The 22,366-nt window shown below is 43.4% G+C and overlaps 1 protein-coding gene across 2 annotated transcripts in view; it reads right to left on the bottom strand.

Moving 5' to 3' along the window:
* Mtfr1 (mitochondrial fission regulator 1) overlaps positions 1-15,643 on the bottom strand; it is a 32,251-nt gene extending 16,608 nt beyond the window's left edge. For both annotated transcript variants that reach the window (XM_027403485.2, XM_027403486.2), the window contains exons 1-2: positions 15,510-15,643; positions 3,386-3,527 (exon numbers count right to left, since the gene is read on the bottom strand). In XM_027403485.2, coding sequence (XP_027259286.1) covers positions 3,386-3,451 — 66 coding nt within the window. In that variant the 5' untranslated portion in view covers positions 3,452-3,527; positions 15,510-15,643. The remainder of the gene's footprint in view (positions 1-3,385; positions 3,528-15,509) is intronic.
* Positions 15,644-22,366: the final 6,723 nt, after the last annotated feature.

The raw sequence follows: 22,366 nt of genomic DNA, 5'->3' as shown, positions 1-22,366 counted from the left end.
CCAGCATCTTTCCATCCGCTTAATGCCAGGGGCAAAGAATGCCAGGTGCTTTCGGGAAGAGAAGTGGCCAGTGATTCAGCTGTCAATTATAAGGAATAAGTAAACTGTTTAGGTTTTGCCTACAAAGTTAGAACAGATTATTTCATGATCTTCGTGAATTGCCCAGTGTTTAGTGTGGCTGGAATATTTAGAAAGAAGAGTCACAGCCTCCATTAGGTGGTTAAGAACAGTTAACTTCCAGGAAGTCTGATATGCCAGACTTGGTTTTTTTTTTTTTTTTTTTTTTTTTTTTTAACTAGGGATTTTTGGGGTTTTTGTTTTGTTTTGTTTTGTTTTTTAATACAGCCCTCACTGTGGGGAAGAAATTGTAAATGGCTGGGAAGAAACAGTAAACAGATGGTACTGAAAAGTCACCATCTGTGCACTGGGGGCTGCATGACCCAAGTGCCTCTTCTCCCCTACCTTGTGACTGAACTGGGCTTGTCAGTATCCTGGTTTGGAGAAGGGCAGACTCTCTCTAGAGAGAAACTGTCATCAGATTTGTTTCAGATGTTAAGAGAAAGTAAGGAGAAAACTGTCATTACTAGAACATTTGATCTAATTAATAAATCAGACAATTCAATTCACTTCTGAGAGACTATCCGTTGCTTTATCTACAAAAAATTGCTTAAAAATAACCTATATCTGTGTATTTGTGCATGCCTGTGTCTTGTATTGACAGTCCATAACATTTAGCAACAGTGTTTGAAAGTGATGACAGCAAGGAAGAGACAACAGGAAAGCAATTTGTTCTTTTTCACATTGTGAAATGCTATTGTAGAAGTGTTGACATTCAAAGCTAGAATTTGAAGCTGTCATCTGTCCCTGTTCAATATAGGAAACCATTAGAAACTAATCTATATTATTAATTGAAAGAAAATATTTAGTTAAACAATAAGCTTCATTCTAGTATTTTCTTCAAACTATATGATATAGCTTGAGTCTCAGAGATATCCCTGAAATTATTTGTAAATCAACATGTGCATGTAACATTTTGGGCGGAAATCCATATCATTAATCACAATGTTTAAGGAGATCCAATAAATATATATCCCTAATTCCAAAGGAAACAAGGAAAAAAATGTGTGCTGGCATGAGACCTCCCAGATATGAACCCTGCACACACACCACACATATGTAAGACAGCAGAGCCCCTCACTGAGGAGTAGGCTTCTCACTTCTCCCAGCCTTACCCACTCATAATACTCTTCCTCCAAAGAACAAATTTAAACAAAGGGATAATTAATGTGTATTAATAGACCGCTAATACCAATTACATACTGCCTATAACTTTTCAAACATAAATTGCTGGGACCAGTTCCGGTCATATTTGAATCCAGGTGTGGTGTAATACCATCACTCTAGAGACTGAGATAGGGCAATCTTGAGTTCATGTCCAGCATGAGCTACACAGTTAAGACTGTCTCAAAAAAGTCTAAATATAAACACAAATTTTGAAATTTCTACTTATGGACAAACATATAGGACTGAGAAGAAATTGAAACATTATAAATATGTTTTAAGTACAAACACACGTTGAAGTATGGCTAGTATGATGCTCAGCAGGTAAAGAAGACAATAGCTAAGCCTCATGACCTGAGTTCAATACCTAGAACCCACACTGTGCTGGAATTAAAGGCATGTGCCACCAACACCCTGCCAAGAACATACACTGTGGAAGAAAAAGCTCACCCCTCTAATTTTTTTAAGATTTTATTTATTTATTATGGATACAATATTATGCTTCCATTTATATCTGCACACCAGAAGAGGGCACCAGATCTCATAATGGTTTTGAGCCACCATGTGGTTGCTGGAAATTGAACTCAGGACCTCTGGAAGAGAGGCAGTGCTCTTAACCTCTGAGCCATTCAGCCCCTCACCCCTCTAATTTAAAGTCTAAACTTTACATTTATGTGTGTGTGTGTATGTGTGTGTGTGTGTGTGTGTGTGTGTTTGTGTGTGTGTGTACTCAAGCATGGCAGAGACTTGCAGGAATCATTGCAAGGAGACCTGCAATACTTTCACCCACTGTGTGTGTTCCAAGGATGGAACTCAGGCCATAAGGCTTGGCACCAAGTGTCTTCACCTGCTGAGCCATCTTGCTGGCTGGAATTTGTCTGTCTCTTTTCTTTCCTTTCTCCAATTAGGGTTGTCCTCTAATTTAAATACACATGTTATAGTGTACACACACACACACACACACACACACACACACACACTCGATCATCTTCAGAGAGACACATACTTCAGTCAGCAAGATGGCTTAGCAGGTAAAGACACTAAGTGCCAAGCCTGATGGCCCAAGTTCCATCCTTGAAACCCACTTAATGGAAGAACCAACCCCTGAAGTTTCTCTAATATTTGTACACATGCACATGCAGATAAGCAGGTAAAGGTTGAGGACAGTTTGTGCTTCCAGGATACTTTCAAGCATAAATCAAATTCATTTTCATGCCAAGTCCTTGAGGAAATACACAATGCATGTTAACCACCTGATCCCAGGTTCATCGTACGTGTGTATGCCCTTCGTTCCCTTGCTGCCCTATCCAGACAGACTGCCATCTAATCCATGGCTAACTATACTGGCAAGTATTCTAATTCAGAGATGAAACTGTCCGAGTCTGAGGCCACCCTGGCCTACACATTAACTTCCAGGACAGTCAGGGCTACATACTGAGACCTTGAATATATAAAACAGAAAAAAACAATAAAACCATAACCTCTATAAAATAAACCTTACCTTTCTTTTCTTAAAAAATCTATCACATAGACTTAAATAATGGGCTAAATTTTCTCTCTAGCTATTGTCACATTTTAGGACAACATTCTTAACATTTACTTACAATATTTAACATTAACTTAAAAACATTCAATGTTACAAACTGCCAAGCCAATCAGTGATTCTCGACAGATTTAATCCTTTTCTTCATTAATGAGTACATTGTTTTTAAGGTCATGTAATGACAATAATAAGTTGTTTTGGGGTGAGGGGTAGTTTCTTTGTTCTGTTTTGTTTTGTTTGAGACAGGGTTTCCTGGTTGTCCTGGAACTCTCTCAGTAGACCAAGCTGACCTCTGAACTCACAGAGATCTTCCTGCTTCGCCTCCCAAGTGCTGGGATTAAAGGTGTGCGCCACCACTGCCCAGTTTACAATAAGTTTTGAGTATAACCTAGGAAGTTACTGCCTCACTGTGCTGGGAACAGACCCACGTCTGTGATTTAAATAGTAATCAAATCACAGAAACACAAGCAATAAATGTAAATGTTGAAATTGATATCATTTTCTCAGGAAAGCCTGAGAACAGAAAAGTCTGGAGTTTCAGGATGGACTGTGAACACTCACCGACTGCATGCTGACCACAATTCGCTCAATCACCATCCTCATCAGGCACTTAATCCAGCCCAGCATTTAGGTGTCTGTGTCTTCCCAAGCTGCAGTTCAAGTGCTTCAGACATCCATAGCAGCACATGGTCCATAGAGCACACTGAAATTTTCAATGTAAATAGTGAGTGCTAAGATAAGATCATTGTTATTTACAATTTCTAGTGTTATGGGTCTCACAAAATCAGCTTAAAATACAACACCTCAAAGTTGGTGTGAAAAATCAGAGAAAAAAACTACACATTCTCAGCTTGCTTACATGTTAGCACATACCTTTAAACCTAGCACTCAGGAGGCAGAGGCAGGCAAACTATATATACCAGCCTGGTCTACACTTGTTTCAGAATAGTCAGTGCTACCTAAAGACCCTGTCTCAAATAATAATAATAAATAATAATAATAATAATAATAATAATAATAATAATAATAATAATAAGGCCTGAGATGACACAAGCACAAGTAATGGTAAAGTCATGCTGCATGTCTAACCATGCATGTATGTATGTCTTCATAGACCTTTGGTCAGATACATTGTAGTATCACCTTGAATTATATGGGGTACATAAATAAGTATCTTTTTAAAAACACAGACTCAAAACTGTCAAATAGATGGGAAAAAAATTCTAATAAAGCAGCTGGATGTGGTGAGACTCCCATGGTGAGCCTCCAGCATTTTGAAGATAGAAGCAGGAGGATCAGGTGTTCAAAGCCACCCTAAATTATAAGAAATCGTGTCTTTAAAACACAAAACAAGCTGGGTGTGGTTGTGCATGTCTTTAATCCCAGCACTTGGGAGACAGAGGCAGGCAGATCTCTGTGAGTTCAAGGCCAGCCTGGTCTACAGAGTGAGTTCCAGGTCAGCCAGGGATACTCAGAGAAACCCTGTCTCAAAACAAAGCAAAACAAAACAAAACAAAAAACCAAAAAAACAAAGCACTCACAAAACAAAACATTTCATGCCTGAGGCAGAAGGATGGACATGATAATGAGGCCACCCTGGCTTATACAGTAATATCCTGTCCACAAATAAAATATAATAGTACCCTACCACCCTTTTTTTAGATTAATTTAATATAGATATGTACAACTCCCATAATTCCAACACTCCTGGGGCACAGGAAGAAATGAGGGCTTCCAGCCAGCCGAGGCCAGACAACAAGACCCTGTCTCAATATAAACAGACACAAATTTTAATTTTTTGGCTTTGGCTTTTTTGGTGTTTTGGTTTTTGAAGACAGGGTTTCTCTGTGTATTCCCTGACTGTCCGGAACACACTCTGTAGACCAGGCTGGTCTTGAACTCAGGGACCCATCTGCCTCTAACTATAGGTGGATCACTGACTATAGTCTCTGACCTTAATTTAATATCCTTTTAAGCACAGTGGTCCTTTAGGGTCCTTCATATTTGTCTCACAGTTGGCATCCTACAGTCCACAGCTTTTCAGCCCATCTTCTTTCAGCCAGTATGATACACTTAAGGTTCCTCCACAACGTATCAGGCTTGAGAGGTAATTTCTGTGGTGAATGTTGCCTTGTTTGAAAGTGCCATGGTTTATTATTCAGTCATCCACTGGAGACATCAATTGCTTTCAAGCATTAGCAACTATTAATAGAAAACTGTATCTACATACATTTTTTTGTGTTGAGTGGTGGGGGAGTACTGAGCACCTACCTGCTTGTGGGTATCAGGGGACTTCTCGGGTGCCATCCCAGATGCTGTGTCTTTTTTATCCCCCTTTTCTTTCAACACAAGGTCACTTCTTGACCTGGAACTTGCCTGGGTAACATACTGGCTGGCAAGCAAGCCCTAGGGATCTGCCTTGTCCTCCTCCCAGGGCTGGGATTACAAGCATCCATTACCCTTCTCAAGTTTTTCAGTTTGGTTCTGGGAATTAAATACAGGTCCCTGTGTTTACCAACTGAGCTACCTCCTTACCCCTTGGCTGTTTTTTCCTTTTGTTCTTTGCTTGCATTATTCTTTTTTTCAGATGGGTCTAATGTATTTCAAACCAGGTTTAACTCACTGCATAAACTAGAATGACCTGGTATTTCTGATCCTCCTGCCTCTGCTTCCTGAGTTCTCTGTAAGTATGTGCCAACTACACAGTCAGATTTCTTAATACTGTATTGGTCAGGGTTCTCAAGAAAATCAAAACCAACGGGATGTGTGTGTGTGTGTGTATATATATATATATATATATATATATATATATATACACACACACACACACACACACACACACACACACACACACACACTTATGACACATTGACTGACTCACTCAACTATAGAGACTGACCCAATGACCTCCACTGTGCTCCAACTCCATGCACTCAACCAATCACTCACTGGTGAGTTTTCCTAGGCCACATTCAGTCTTTAATGGGAATTTGGCTAGACACTGAACTACAGCTCCTCCTACAGACTTTTCTAAAGGTTTCTGTTCATTATTCCGTTAAACTTGTCAATGTTGCTTCCCAGAAATTTCCCCCCTTTGTTAAAAAACTTCAAGCAGAGGATGTAGCAAAGCAATGACCCCTCAGCTTTTAAGATTTATTTCTATGCTCTGTATGCAAATTTGCCTTCACGCCACATGTATGTCAGTGCCTGAAAAAGGCCAGAAGATGGCATCAAATTCCCTGGAACTGGATATAGGTTTTCAGAAGGGGTTCAGGAAACTGAACTCAGTCCTCTGGAAGAGCAGCAAGTGCTCTTACCCGCTGAGCCATCTCTGCAACCCTGACTCTGAACTCCTGATTCTCTTCTATTTCCCAAAGTGCTGCTGCGTCACCACCAACCACCTCACATTATGCCTGAGACACTGAATTCATCCCTGTCATCATTCAGCTGTGACTCTCACTAAGTCTTCAAGTCCTTCCCTAAAAGCAATTCTGCACACTTGACTAGTATAGTGACTACTCCTGTCAGTGCTGGAAGAGTCTAAATTTCACACTGATGACACCCATTTTCAGAAAGACATAATACACATGGCACATGCCTGTCATCCCTGCACCCAGAGGAGGAAGAGGAGGCAGAAATAACTTCCATCTCCCTTGGTAGCACAGTGAGTCTGAGGCCAGCCAGGACTCCATGAGACCCTGCCTCAAAAAAAGGGCAACACAAGAAGAGGCTTGTGGCTGGTAAGAGGCCCTAGCAGAACTCAGGGCTCCTGGCACTGTTCTATTTCTTGGCAAAGATACTCATGTGCTGACTTCATAATAACTCACCAAGATGTTTACAAACCTTTCAAGGGGTCTAAGTTACACCTCAAAATTTTTAAAATACAACCTCTGTTTTGTTTTTTGGGGGGTTTTGTTTTGTTTTGTTTTTGTTTGTTTTTTTTTTTGTTGTTGTTTTTGAAGCCTGCAGGGTCTGTAGGGGAGGATAGGCTGCCCCTCAGGAGTTCATACAGGACATGCCCAGACACCAAGTTCTCAGCACAAAGGAGATTTATCACCCTGGAGGGGCAAGTGTGTGTATGGGGAGGGGGCTCTGGATCAGGCAAAGCAGACAGCAAGCAGCAGTGGGCATTTTTTTCAGGAATGGGTTTTTAAAGAGAAAAGGGGAGAGTCTGTGCTAGGGCAGTTAGTTGGTAAATCTGGACTGAACAGGTTAGCCAGGGAAGCCAAATAATGAATTTTGATTGTTGGACCTTGGTGTTTTGTCTCGGGAATGAGTCACTGGCCAAATAAGGGAACAGACTTTGGGGACTAGCTTTGGGAATGTAATCTAACGGTTTTTAGCAAGGAAGAGGGGAAGGAGAAGGGGCAAAACTTGTCAGCGCCATGTTTGCCATGCTTGAGGCTACTAGAGGCCTGCATTGTTTCTCTATATAGTCCTGGCTAGCTTGGGACGCACTCTGTAGACCAGGCTGGCCTCCCAACTCATGGCAATCCACCTGCCTCAGCCTTCCAAGTGTTGAAATTAAAGATGTGCACCACCACACCCGGGTAAAATACAGCCTCTGAACAAGTTATACAACTATGGAAATTTTTTTGCTGTATTAAAACATGCTCTGTAGTGTTTTTAAAGGTTACCAATAGAACAATCACAGAATACTATAAAATACTACACACATGTAGTTAAATACTGACTTGAAGGTCCATTCATATTCTTAGGAACAATGCTCTCTAAATGATGTGGTTTTGTTTTTTGTAAAAACCCTCAACTTTTTATTTTTCTTATGTGTAGAAAGACATTTATCAAACTATTAAAGCTGAACAGAGTAGACAAAAGCAATCTTCTTCCTTATATAGTTATTATTATGTAGGCAATGTTTTATTAAGTGTTCATTTCTCAATTAAAACCAAAATTTAGGCAGAGACACATGGAGCTCTGTAAGCTTGAGACCAGCCTGGTCTATATAGTGAGTTTCAGGCCAGCCAGAATAAATAAACAAACAAACAAATAAATAAATAGCAACAACAAAACACACCAAAATTAAGGATCTAGGTATGGTGGTGAACAATTGTAAAGCCTGTACCTGAGAGACAGAGCAAAGCTCAGGGTTATTTATCATCAGCTGTAGAGTCAACCTGAGGTCAGCCTAGGATGTATAAGGTCATCACGTGCTCATGTACACATGCATACACCCCCCACCTCCCAAATCTAGGGCTGAGGATTGTAGTTTGCACAAAATCCCAGGTTCAGTCCTTAGTCATCAGAAAAGAAATCTAAGGCCCAACTCCCAATATCAAGGAGGCTGAGGCAGAAGGATAATAAATTGAAGCCCAGGCTAGCTTTCACTCAAAACAATCTGGTAACCCATAGTTTTTCCTCCTTTTCACAGTACTGAATGGCTTTAAACACAGGGTGGGCCTCTCCTTAGAACTGCATCCCTGATCCACTGAGAAGTTCCCTCCTAACCAGTCTTTACCCTCCAGTTCTTGTACCCAGTGAATCCAAGGACCATTTCACTCACAGATTTGCCATTATTTTCAGTTACTACTTCTCTGAAATTTTAGAATTTCGTAAATGCTACTTCTAGCAATGGGGTTTTACAAAATTTACTAAGCTTTTTAATTTACACATATTTATCTAACTATGACCCCCCCCTACATTTACCAGACCAGCTCTTCCAAACTTACCCATACAGTTTGACTATGCCCTTCAGTTTTTTTCCCCCTCCAATTTTTTGGTCTTGTTTTGTTTTGATTGGTTTGGGCCTTTCCAAGACAAGGTGTCTTGTAGCTCAGATTTGCTTTATACTCACTATGTAGGCAAAGATGGCTTAATCCTTCTCCAGCTACTTCCTAAGCAACAGAATTACAAGCGTGAGCTACTCCATGGTTATGACTTCAGTTCCCAGCACCCACATGGCAGATGTAACAACCACCTAGAACTCCAGGTCCACAGAGATCTGCCACCCTCTTCTGGCCTCTGGGAGTAAGGCATTGCATTTGGTGTAAATATACCCACACATAAAACATATCTAAAAACCAAACTATTGTGAGCCACCATGCCTGGCTCCCCACAATGACCTTGGGATAGAAGCCTAAACTCCAAAGTAGGAATAAAATCCTAGTACTCTAAGAGCCTGGACAGAAGGACTACCTTGAATTCAATGTCAAAATCAACTATATTGAGTTCAAGGCTAGTGGAGGCTTCATAGCAAGACCCAGCCTCAAACAAAACAACATACAAAAACCTGATACCCAACAAGACATCCAGATGGGACTAAGAGGTAGTCAGACCATGATATGATGATGGGTAGGCAGAGAGGGTGTGTTGATGTAGCTGGTTTCTGACTAGAAAAACCAGTTCAACACTTTATAGGAATGCCATCTCCCCAATCTCCCCCCCACCCCCGCCAGCTTCACTTTTCCACTGGACAGTGTGCCTTTCCAGAAACAGGTGCCAAGGTACTGTACTTCCTAGTCTCCAAAAGACAGCAGAAAATGGGCTGTTCCTTAAATTGATCTTCCTCCTCTATTTCTGAGCAGATAAAGCAACAGTCAGCCAGTCATCTGCGTAAAACCTCACAGTGCCCTGCTGTAGCTCTTGCCATCTGCTCTTGTTGCTTCACTGGCAATAGGTCTTAAGGACGTATGCTCTTTTCCTTCTCCTCGTGCATACTTCAAATTTGCTATCTTTGCATACAATTTTGTATCAAGTCTAAATCTTTTTTTCTTTGGGAGGGGGGGTTGGTTTTCGAGACAGGGTTTCTCTGTGGCTTTGGAGGCTGCCTGAACTCACAGAGATCCGCCTGCCTCTGCCTCCCGAGTGCTGGGATTAATGGTGTGCAACCGGCTTTAAATCTTTTTCTTTAGACTAAAAGGGGAACGGCAGTGAGAGATCTAACAGACACACCTGCTGTGAGTGTGAGTGTGGGATTTGGTCTGGGATAGGGGACCAGGACTCGTCAGGTCACTGAGGGCAGCTGAGGTTTGATCCTGGGTTATCAGTTTCTCATGTGACTTCTCCCCAATAAAATTAACCTATATCATCCCAGTCGAGTGTACCTTAATTTGTACAACCATACCCTGCCACATATTGCATTTGTGCATTTACTGTAACCTTAGTCTCTCCTGTCCCTCTTTCCAAGCAAATGCTCAGGTCTCCTCTACCCTGTCACTACATGGGTCTTACAACATCAAAAATGTCCTTCATGGCATAAATTCTCTCTTCCCCCGTATTACTTCTATCACTGTTTCCTAGTTTCTCCCACCTGCATTTATAACAAAATCTAAACTGAATTTCTAAATTTACCTCCCAAATCTGTTGTTCATATGTTGCCAGTTATTCATCTTTTCTTTCATTTTTTGTAATCGGTCAAGTTGTCTTCACCAGATACCATCTCTTTGTCTTTACTATTATTAGAAACCTTCACGACTATAAATAAATTGATAGTTATGCCTTTCTTTCCATGAACCACTAGCTCTTTGGTGTCCTCTACATCCTTCAGTCTATACTTTAATAGTCATAAAGGTAACTCCAGAAACTCAATATACTCTCTTCAACTCTCAACTTGTCATCAATATTCCAACTACCTCACCACTCTCTCCTATACTAATTTAGGTCTTACTACTACTTTGCTTCATTTTAGCTATGCCTCCTCTAAGAAGTCTTTCTTGTTCAACCAGAATTAAGACCCTCCTGTGCATATATTTCTCTGGATATCAGCACATTAAAGCAATATGTCCAAATTGCTTTTCTCATTCACTGGGCTTACTCAGTTTGTAAAGACACTGTATCTCGGCTTTAGGGGCAGTGTGTAATAGTTGCTCAGTTGTTAAGTGGCTGTCAAGCCAGATGTGGTGGTGTTCCTCTAACCCTGGTATATAGAAGGCTGAGGCAGGGGGATCAAGAGTTCAAGGAAAGGGCAACAACCTAGCTTGGGGTAAAGGTGCCTGCTATCATGCCAAGATGTTAGATTACCAGGACCCACACAGTGAAAAGAAAATACTGACTCCTGCAAGTTGTTCTCTGACCTCCACCATGTGGCATATACCCATCCACAAACATGCATGCATAAAAAATAAATAAATGTAATAAAAAAATTAAATAAAAAAAAAACCTGAAGGAATAAGGCCTGCTTGAACGTTGGTAGCCCCTTCCCAAGTGCTGGAGGCCTAAACCAAAAATGCTAGTAGCAGCATGACTGTCTCTGCTGCCTGATCCTCTGGGATGTCAGTCACTAAACTGTTATTTCAAGCTTCCAGAGATGCAGGGAGATCCCGCCACCAGGCTTGCCCCACAAGAAAAGAATGTACCCTCAAAAGCTTTCTTCCCTTACTCTCCTCCTCAACAAGCACATCAGTCACCACAATGAGAAAAATAGTTAATATGTTTCATAATTTTAAAAAAAGCCTTAAAAAGATCTAATTTGGAAACACTTAAAATCTGTTACAATCAGACAAATGGCAGCCCAGCCCAAGCCTTTCATCCCAGCAAACAGGATGCAGAGGCACTGATATCTCTGAGAAATTCCAGAAGAGCCAGGGCAACACAGAGAAACCCTGTCCAGGGAAAAACCAAAACCAAACAAACAAAAACCTTGCTACAATCACAATGGCTTTTATCAATAGGAATCCTACATATACTAGCTCTTAGAGAAAACCTGACTTGATCTAGTATTCTTCATATTATTCTTTTTCAAGCCCCCTCTGCCTAATAATAGCAGTTCGTGTGTGTGTGTGTGTGTGTGTGTGTGTGTGTGTGTGTGTGTGTGTGTAAAAGTATATATGTGTGGCTGGGCGTTGGTGTCACACGCCTTTAATCCCAGCACTCGGGAGACAGGCAGGCAGATTTCTCTGAGTTCAAGGCCAGCCTGGTCTCAAGAGCGAGTGCCAGAATAGGCTCCAAAGCTACACAGAGAAACCCTGTCTCAAGAGAAAAACAAAACAAAAAAACAAACAAACAAAAAAAAACAACAGTACATGTGTGTGAAGGTCAGAGGACAACTTTGAGAATTGTGTTTCAAGAGCCATCCAGCTTGCCACTCCCCAGTAGCACATTTATACATACATGTGTGCATGTATATAAATTTAAGTCTGCATTGCAATGGCTAATCTTGTCAACCTAGGCTGGGCACACCAGTGAAGGATTTTTCTTGGTTGGATCATCTGGGGTGGGAAGGATCTTCTAAAATCTGGGCTACACCTTCTGGTCACAGCCCACATAAAGGTACAGAAGGACGAAACTGCTTTCTTGCCTGCTTGCCCTCACTCTCACGGGTAAGTTCATCTGTCCTGTTGCTGACACATTCCTTCACTGGTATTAGAACCCACCTCACTGGGATTCCAATGTACACCAAAGACTGGTACCTCTCTAGGACTCCAGCACCAGACTGGGGCCTCTGAGACATCGAGTCTCATGGACTGAACAACTATCAGTTGTTCTGTCAGGAGATAGCCATTGTTGGACTACTGGTATCACAGCCACTCCAATAAACCCATATGCATGTACTATCAGTTCTGTTCATCTAGAGAACCCAGACTAATACAACATACACTCTAGATATATAACTACAATCTGCTTCAGCCTGCATGTTACTTGTCTGTATATGGTTTGGGGGCTGGCCATTTAGTACTGAATAAACAATCGGTGTGCTCTTTGCTGGCTGGATCTGACCTGAAAGTCTCCTCCCTTGAGGACTAGCTTTCATGGTACCAAGAGGCGCCATGAAAACTTCCTAAGGAGGAAAACAACCAGCAGTCCTACCCCACTATGATGCCTATGAACCATAACAATGACCAGCATGGCACAGTAACCCTACGGGTACAGTAGTGATTACCTCATCAGTCACCAACAGCTCTCAACAAGAGGGAAATTATGAATGGTACTGGAAACCTAGCCAACTCTCTATGGATAGTGATCTTCAAGAACCTACAACTACTGCTTCAATTAAACCAGCATCAGTCCACATAATCCTATAGTATAAAATACATTCTAAATTATTTATCCTTTTGCCCAAAGATAAGCACAGTCCTCTTCCCTCACCAGCTTGGTTTTCTGAGGCAGGGTCTTCCATAGAGCTAGAATAACCAACTAGCTAGGCTGGAGGGCCTATGAGCCCCCAGAATCCTCCAGTCTGTCTCCTGAGAGTTGAAATTATAAGTGCATACTACCATGGTCAGCTTTTTTACAAGGGGCCTTAGGGATCAAAGAAATACTGTTAAAACAGGTTGCAGATTGTTTCCCAGGTTGTGTATGAATACATATGTAGAGCTAAACATACTTCTTCCTTGAAAATTTGTGTTAATGGTATACAGTCCAACAGTTTATAGGCCAGTTACCTAGCCCAGCTGAAATCTTGAACTTCCATCCAGCTACAAAAAATAGGGGGAGAGTAATAGAGGAAGGCACTTGCTGTCCTCATTGTGCTCCACACACATCTGCCATAACATGGATCCACAACAAAACAGTGGTGCAATAGGTTCCTAATGTCTACAGAGGAAAACATAACACTGAAGACATCTCAGAACAAATAAAGAGGACCCCCAAACACACTCATTTACTTGTTCTTACATTTACAAACTTCTGCATTGTCAGTAATTTTTCAAATCAATAAAATTCATTTTCTGATTTGTTCTGTCTTCCTCCTCCTCTTCTTGAAACAGGGTCTCATTCTGTAAGCAGGGCTGCTTCAACTCCCTAGTGTACTGCCATTATATATTAAATTAGTATTTTCTATGGAAGCTCATTTTAAAAATTAACATAAGATTTGGGATTTTAAAGACAGTCTCTGGGCATGGTTACCTACTCCTTTAATCCTCAGGAGATGAGGCAGGCAGATCTCTGTGCTCTAAGTTCAAGGTCAGCCTGGTCAACAAAGTGAGTTTCAGGATAGCTAGGGTTACACAGAGAAATCCTGTTTTGAAAAACTAAAAAGAGTCTTACTATATAGCCTTGGCTAGCCTGGAATTTACAGAGATCCACCTGCCTCTGTTACCCAAGTGCTGGGATTAGAATTATATATATGCCACCAAGCTCCATTCATCAAAACTTCTTAAAAGTTAAAAAAAAAAAAAAATCTAGCTGTCAGGTAACTGGGTATGGTGGCTTGAGCCTTTAATCCCAGCTATCTTGATTAGAAGCAGAAAGATCTCTGAGTTTGAGGCCAGCCTGGTCTACATTGCAAATAAGGCAATCCTGTCTTTAAAGTGGTGGTGTGTACACCTTTAATCCAGACACTCAGGAGACAAAGGCAGATGGATCTCTGTGATTTCAAGGCCAGCCTGGTCTACAGAGGGAGTTCCAGGACAGCTAAGGCTACAAAGAGAAACCCTGTCTTGAAGTACCAAAAACAGTGCCGGGCGTTGGTGGCACACACCTTTAATCCCAGCACTTGGGAGGCAGAGGTAGGCGGATTTCTGTGAGTTCGAGAAAGAAATACCAAAAACAAAGAAGCAAAAGTCCGCCACACCTTGTGGAATCTGCCTATAACCCCTGCATTTGGAAAACTGAAGCAGTATAAGGAGTTTGAGGCCAGTCTGGGCAACAAATGGCTACCCTGGAATACACAAGGCCTTGTATTAAAAAAGAAAACAGTGGTGCTAGAAGAGGTAGTATGCATCTATAATCCTAGCACTAGAGAAACAGGAAAGAAGTCCCCACAAGTTCAAGACCATCCTGGCTTATATATTAACCTGCAAGCCAGTCAGGGCTCCATAGTGAGACCTTGTTTCAAATCTAAAGGGGGTGGAGGGGGGACTGGGGGCTGGGCCTAGGCAAGTCAGTCAGGACTGTCAAACTAGATAGTAAATCTTTTAAGTCTGTCACGACTTCTGTGACTACATCACTATAATGTAAAAGCAGCCACACACACTACGAAATAAATGTGACTGGATTCCAATAAAAAGTTATTTATGGAGTTGGGCGTGGTGGCTGAGGCAGGAGGGTGATCTAGAGCTGCAAGCCCGCCTAATCTACATAGTGCATTCCCCCAAGCCTGGAGTAAGAGAGACACAACTCTGTCTCAAAACAAACAAAAAAGTGAGCGCTAAAATTTTATTTAATATAATTTCCAAATGTCGTGAAATACCCCTTTTTTTCCTGTGAGTCGTGAAGCAAACCTTAAACCTTGCATTTGGTAGGTAGGTGGAGGGAGGAGGATCAGAACTTGTAGGCCATCTTCAACTACATCGATAGGCGAAGGCCAGAATGGGTTACACCAGACCAATCACAAAACAAACCATGGGGGAAAGTCGGGTTAGTCTGCCTGCGGGCCTGTCTACTGCTCACACTGCGCACGGTTAAGGAAGAGATCTGGGGCGGTGAGCCGTCACTGACAGAAACCTGGAGCCAGGTGGAGCAGGTTGAACGCCCTGGGTCTCCGTGCTCCGCCTCCCCAACCTGGACCCAGCCAGGGCGCAGCGCGCACAGCCGAGATCCCCGCCTGGCGGCCGGCGCGGGAAGCCGCACGGACGGCGGGGGATGGGAGCCAGGCCGGCGGCCCGCGGAGCTCAGCTGGCCGGGCGCGGGTGAGGCGACAGACTGCCCCCTCTCAGGGCTCCCACCGCCTCGCTCCGGCTCGCTGTCTCCCCGCGCCGCGCTCCACACCGCCTCCCGCCGCCTTCCGGCCCGGGATGGCAGCCATCACCCCCTTGGCCAACCGCTTTTACGCGATCCGGCCCCCACTCACCTCTGCCGCGCCGCAGCCCGCACCTTCCCCAGCTACTCAGCCTTCCAGATTGGCCGTCCCGGGACCTTCTGCCAATCAGCCAATCCCCGCCCCTGGCCGGGCCCAGGATGACCAGTGAGAGGCTCGCTGAGTCCTGGGGGCGGGCTCAGGAGCGGTGAGCCGGAGGCGTGGTCTGCCTCCACCCCCGCCCCCAGAGGCACCGGCTACCTTTCCGGGTGTCTTGCGCAGGCGCGGAGCACAGTTAGGGGCGTGTGCTTTTGCGTAGATGGTGCTTTGTGTCTTCAGTGCTTTCGCCGCGGTAATTTTTGTTTGTGCGCTTAGCCCCTCGCTGATGTAGGGACACCCACATTCTGAGTGTAGTCGCCAGCGGGGTCTTTGATCTAACCCTAGCCTGTCGAGCCCTTTTCTCATCCCACGCTCTGTGAGTCCCCGTCTCTGTTTCGGGCCTCACATCCGGTATGTCTGTCCTGGAGAAGTAGGAAGGCATGCGGCGCTGCTCAGAGGGAATGAAGAGTTTACATTCCTGCCGTCAGTTCCCGCACCTCAGAGTCGGCCTAAATGGTGCACTTTGGTCTGGTTGCTTGGTTGGATGGTTTGTTTTTTGTTTTTTGTTCTTTTTCAAGGCAGTGTTTCTGTTTTGTCTTGACTGTCCCAGAACTCGCTCTGGCCTTGAACTCACAGAAATTTGCCAGCTTCTGCCTCTGCCTCGGGAGTTCTGGAATTAAAGGCGTGTGACATCTACCGGGGTACTTGCTTGTGCACGTGCTTTTTAATGAATGGCTATTCTGAGACCTTCTAGACTTCAAATAACCTTGTCCTGAGAATATAATCTGCCTAATTAGCCGTATGCAGCGTGGTAATGTGTGTGGGCGCGATAAAAACATGAATATGGAGGGAAAACCTATCAGTATTACAAGAGGCTGTTGCTAGTTGGGCGTGGTGGCTCAGGCCTTGTAATCCCGGCAGTTTGGAGGTGGAGGCTGGAGGATCTGGAGTTGAAAGTCAGCCTATACCACTGGAAAGAAGCCCTAAGTCCAAAACAAACAAACAAACAAACGGGGGTGAGGGAGCAGCCACTGTTGCTATTTAGCCTTTTCTCTTACCCTCTCTTTGGCAGAAGAATCCGAAGTAGCTGGGCAGGCACTGGAGCATTGGTGTTTGCCCAGGATGGCCTAAATTCCTCCTGGCTAGGACTTTGTATTTCAGCAGAGCTTCTTTTCATTTACTCAATAACGGCTTTTTGGGAGCCACTTTGACAGTACAAAGTTTTTTCTTCTTTTTTTAAAGCCTTGAACCACACCCTGAGTGAGCCTACTGTATACCAGGGAGGTAAAGACAAGGTTACCATATGTGATCAAATGTTATAATACAGGTACAAAAGGGAGGACATAATAGAGCATGACTGAGCCTGAGTGTGGGATGCCTCAAAGAACAGTTCAGGGAAGAATGAGTGTCATGATAAAGCTTGAGGGGGACCTTGGCGGATTCCATGGCAGGTGAGGGTGACGGAGGTGGGGGACAAACATGCCAGGCAGACAGGGCTTAACTGAAAAGTTTTACTAGAAAGGGTAAAGAGACACAGACAGAGGACAGAAGAGAAGAGGGAGACGGGAAAAGTCCTGTCTGCCCCCAGGGGAAAAGAGAGGGTAAGTCAGCAGAGGTCTTTCTTTTAAAGGGGTCCTTTGCACCTGGGCTGACCAGGGTACTGTCTGAGTGCATTCTGCCAGGTGACAGGAACAGGCTAGCATAATGACTGAATCCTTACAGTGAGTATTTAGTCTGAGGCTTGGTGAAAGGACAAAAGCTATTGAGTTGAACTGGTAGGGACAACAGACAGGATTGGCATTCCTGGCAATGGTTCCTTGCTTCTGGAATACTTATTTACTGCTAAGCTAATCGTTGTTTAGGAGCCCTGATGACCAGCTGTGTGACCCACAGGCAACTCCAGCTGTGTGACAGAACATGTACCTATGCCATTGTTAGACCCCTGGAAAACTCAGGTATCCGGGGTCCCAGGCCACAACCGAGGTCACCCCAATCACCAGGCAGATTCGAGAGCTTGATGCAAACTGCACGAGGCTTTATTGTAATTTAATGAGCTAACCCCATGTTAGCTCCAGTCTTTCACCCACCCGCCATGGCAGATGGCTAGCAAAGACAAGACTTAGGGCCTCCCAAGAGATCTTGTAGGGCAGTGTAAGGGGAGTGTCTAGGGGTACGCACAGGCTCACTATTGGTATGCCTCCAGCCTTGGAGGGCTTGCCCTGTGTTGATTGGTCAACTGGTTGTTATGGCCCATAGGCCCTCCCAGGGTGGTTGCTATGCTCTGCGTCATTGCTGTGTGCTTGTCCGTAAAGTACACCCAGGGTCGTAAAGCATAGCGCCACCAGCTAACTTCTGATTGGTTCCTTGTCACGAGGCAGGCACCTAACCTTTAGTGACTAAGACAAGGTCATAGAGCACGTGTTACTGTCATGGCTGCCGAAATGGAGAGCTGGTCCCTTCACCATGTTTGGGGGTGGGGGGTAACCTGAGAGCACCCCTTAGCTGGAGATTTGTTAAAACTTGTTTTTCTGTTTTATTCTTTACAACTTCCCTTCCTTCATACCTTGCTTTATCCTCAAGTGCCCTGGAGGGGCCCTGGACTTTTTGAATATCTGGATGAAGGAGAGATGATTTAAACTTGAGAATTTCATCACAAATTATTGTTTCTCCCAATAATGGAATAATTTCTAAGCATTTTGATCAAGTTGTGTGCCATCTCTTTCAGTATTGTGACACAAGGGACCTATCAACATTGCTGGGCACCTGGTAAAAGAGGGTTTGAAACACATGGAGCCAGGGACTGATTCAGGGGAATATTCTGACATCTTTTAAACTAACTTTTAAGCTTTGCTTTTTGAAAGAAATAAAAATATTTTGTAATAACTTCGGTTTTACAGAGAAATGACAAAGGGGAGAATAATTCTAGTGTTCCCTTCACCTAGTGTTCCCTAATTTTTTTTCTTATTTTTTTTTTTAGTTCAAATTAGGAACAAGCTTGCTTCTCTTTCCCCTTCCCCTCCCCCTAACCCCTCTCCTGCCCCCCATCCCATCCACCCTCCACTCCCCAGGCAGGGTAGGGCCCTTGACGGTAGCTCCCCAAAGTCCACCGCATCATCCTAGGCCGGGCCTAGGCCCTCCCCCATGTGTCCAGGCTGAAGGTGCATCCCTTCACGTGGGATGGGCTCTCAAAGTCCCTTATTACACCAGGGAAAAATACTAATCCACTACCAGGGGCCCCCTAGAGTGCGGATGCCTCCTAATTGACATCCATGTTCAGGTGTCTGGATCAGTCAGTCCTGTGCTGGCCTCCCAGACAGCAGTCTAGGGTCCATGTGTTTCCCCTTATTCAGGCCAGCTGTTTCTGTCAGTGTTCCCTAATCTTAAGTTAGGGAACAGTTACTGTGACACATTTACAGAGTTTAGAGATGCAGCTCTCAGGAGTGGAGAGGTGGCTCAGTGGTTACGAGCACTGACTGCTCTTCCAGAGGAACTGGGTTCAATTCCCAGCACCCGCATGGCAGCTCACAACTGTCTGTGACTCCAGTTCCAATGGCTGTAGCTAACACCTTCACAGACATACACGCAGGCTTTACCAATGCACCTAAAATAAAACTTAACAAAAAGAAAAGAAAGAAATCCAGCCCTCATACATTATTACTGACCTGGCTGATTGACAAAGCTAGAGTCATGAGAAAGGAAGGAGCCTCACTTGAGAAAAATGCCTCCATGGGATCCTGCTGTAAGACATTTTCTCAATTAGTGATTGATGGAGAAGGGCCCAGCAGACTGAGCAAGCCATGAGAAGCAAGCCAGTAAGCAGCACCCTTCTGTGGCCTCTGCATTTACTATTTTGAGTTCCTATCCTGACTTCCTTCAGTGATGAGCTACAATGTGGACATGTAAGCCAAATAAACCCTTTCTTCCATATGCTACTCCTTCCACAGCTACATGATATCTCTCTGGCGAATCTCCCTCTTCCCAATTCTCCTAGTCTGGTAGCCCTACCTGTATTTCCTGCTTGGTTACATTCTGTCTGTCCATTGGCCAAAACAACTTTATTCATCAACCAGTAAGAGAAATATATATTCACAGCATACATCCCCCATCAGATCTGAATTTGGTATTTTTTATATAATTAGGCTATGACTATAGGATTTGAGAAAATGCTTCATATAGATACCTGACTCACATAACACCAAAGGGAACATGTTATCAGTGATGTTTTGGCCATCTAACTATGGCAGTTTTTGCTAGTTTCTCCACTGTATCGATGCATTTTTTTTGCCTCTTTTTTTGTGTGTGGGTGTGTAAGATAAGTCTAAGTTCTGCCCTAATTTAAAATGACTATAAGATAAAGCCTCAACTCTTGAAAGGGCATACCTGAGTACATTACTACATTATTTGGAAGTCTAAGAAAAAATTGCCTCTTTTCCTTATTTATTTATATTCAATCATGAATGTAGACTTAAATATGTATGTGTTTTAAATTTATGTGATTTTTATTTCTTTGCACAAAGCACTTGTGAAGCTTTTTTAGGTTGGCTCGTGTGATCATTTTCCTTTTTGGTTATGTCTTTTCTTCTAGATCTACAAGATGGCAAAGTCTCATTTTGTGCGTTTCTTGCCCTTTCTCCAAGGAGCCCTAGACTGTAAAAAAAAAAAAAAATAGCTTAGTACCAAGTAGCCTAGTCACTGCTGGAATATCCTTGAACTTAAGAGTTGTGAGCTGACAAACCTGTTATAATTTCACCATGTTGTTTTGCTTTTAAAAATCATTTGATGGGCTGGAGAGATGGCTCAGTGGTTAAGAGCTCTGGTTGCTCTTTTAGAGGTCCTGAGTTCAATTCGCAGCAACCACACAGTGGCTCACAACCATCTGTAATGAGATCTGATGCCCTCTTCTGGCTTGTAGGTGTATATGCAGATAGAGCTCTCATATATGTAAAATAAAGATTTAATAAGAATTATTTGTAATTGTGTATATCTGTATGAGTACATGGCCTGTGTATGTGTGTAGAGGCCAGGAGGGAACATGAGGTGTCCTCTGATCCTGTTCACCTATTCCTTTGAGGCAAGATCTCTCCTTGAATCAGGGGCTTGCATTTTCTCAGCTAGGCTACATCAAGCTTGTTAGGTGGGTACTGGGGTCTGTACTCTTTTCATGATTGCACAGCAAGTGCTCTTAACCACTGAACATCTCTCCAGGCCTTTATCATGTTTATTAACTTTTAATGTACAGCCCTGTGACAGCTACCTTCTGAAGTGGCCCTCACATAGCTCCACCTCCTGGTATAAATCCTCTTCTTTGACATGGACAGGAATTAATGACTTAGTTCTTATGAACAGAATATAAAAGTGCCAGAGGATGCTGATTTTTAAGATCTGGTTACAAAAAGACCATGGCTTTGATCTTGGCTTGCTAACCCTTGATCTCTCCTTTACTTTGAAGGAAGTCAGTGTCATACTGTGGGGTACCCACATGGCAAGAAAATGAGGGAATCCTTTGGCTGATAGCCCACAATGAAGATCCATCTGTCAGTCTGTGGGCACCTAAATCCTGCCAAAAACTGTGTGGCTTCAGCTGGGAGGATCTTGCTTATGCCTTGAAATGATTACATCCACAGCTAACACCTCTACGGTAGCCTCGTGATCAGCCAAGCCAGCAATACTCAGCTAAGCTCAGGGCAGCTGCTTGTGTACTGTGGTGATATTTTGTTTGTGCTCTAACAAATAAAGCTTGCCTGAAGATCAAAGGGTGGAGCTAGCCACTAATTAACCATAGAGGCCAGGCAGTGGTGGCACACATGTTTAATCCCAGCACTTGGGAGGTGGGAGGAGCAGGAAGACCAGGAGTTCAAGGCCACACTGGGCTACATGAGATTTAACGAGTCTAAAAGAGAGTACAGTTCACACCTTTGATCCCAGCACTTGAGATCTCCTGCCTTTAATCCCCAAGCTATGCAGGTGGAGACAGGAAATCATATGGCTGGGTGGAGAGGAAAATGAAGCAGGAGGAGATCAGATTTCAGCCCCTTGGTCTGAGATTTCAGAGAATTAAGAACTCTATTGGCTGACCCCTTTACTTCTCTGATCTTGCAGCATTTACCCGGATATGTGACTCTGGTTTTAATTTTTTATTTATTCTTTTTTTGGTTTTTCGAAACAGGGTTTCTCTGTGTAGCTTTGGAGCCTATCCTGGAACTCACTCTGGAGACCAGGCTGGCCTCTAACTCACAGAGATCTGCCTGCCTCTGCCATCTGAGTGCTGTCTGGTTTTTATTATTAAAACCAATTAGAATTCATGCTTCAATGCACAGAGCAGGAGATAATACATAGCTATTGTATTGGGCTGAGGCAGTCTGTAGTGAGCTTGTAGGAAATAAGAGATAATGAATATAGCTTCTCCTCCACAAGACCATTGACTCTTAGTACATATGCAAAAACTCCTTCTAAGGTAATTGCTCCAAATGTAGAACAAATTGGGAACCAAATGTCAGACGTTATAGGGCAAATCATTTGGGAATATTAGAAGAAAATGGAATTGTTTTTTGTTAGTATATTTGATCCTGGAGTGTTTGCTCTTTGCTTTGTTCTGTTTTCATAAAGGAATGATTCAGTTTTTCTGGAAGAATCCTGAATAACTGAAAGTTCATCTGCTATTCTGGCGAAGAGAGGGGAATGAATCAGCAGTTACCTTGAAATGCTCCTTTGACTTATGGTGGCCAAGGAAGTGGCTCAGTAGATAGAGGCTGTTGCCACCAAGTATAACAGCCTGTATTTGATCCTGGGACCTATATAACAGGAAGAAAAGC

The sequence above is a fragment of the Cricetulus griseus genome, chromosome 2, assembly GCF_003668045.3.
Source record: "Cricetulus griseus strain 17A/GY chromosome 2, alternate assembly CriGri-PICRH-1.0, whole genome shotgun sequence".
Taxonomy (NCBI): domain Eukaryota; kingdom Metazoa; phylum Chordata; class Mammalia; order Rodentia; family Cricetidae; genus Cricetulus; species Cricetulus griseus.
Note: the sequence above shows the minus strand (reverse complement) of the source record. Positions and strands in the feature narration are given on the sequence as shown.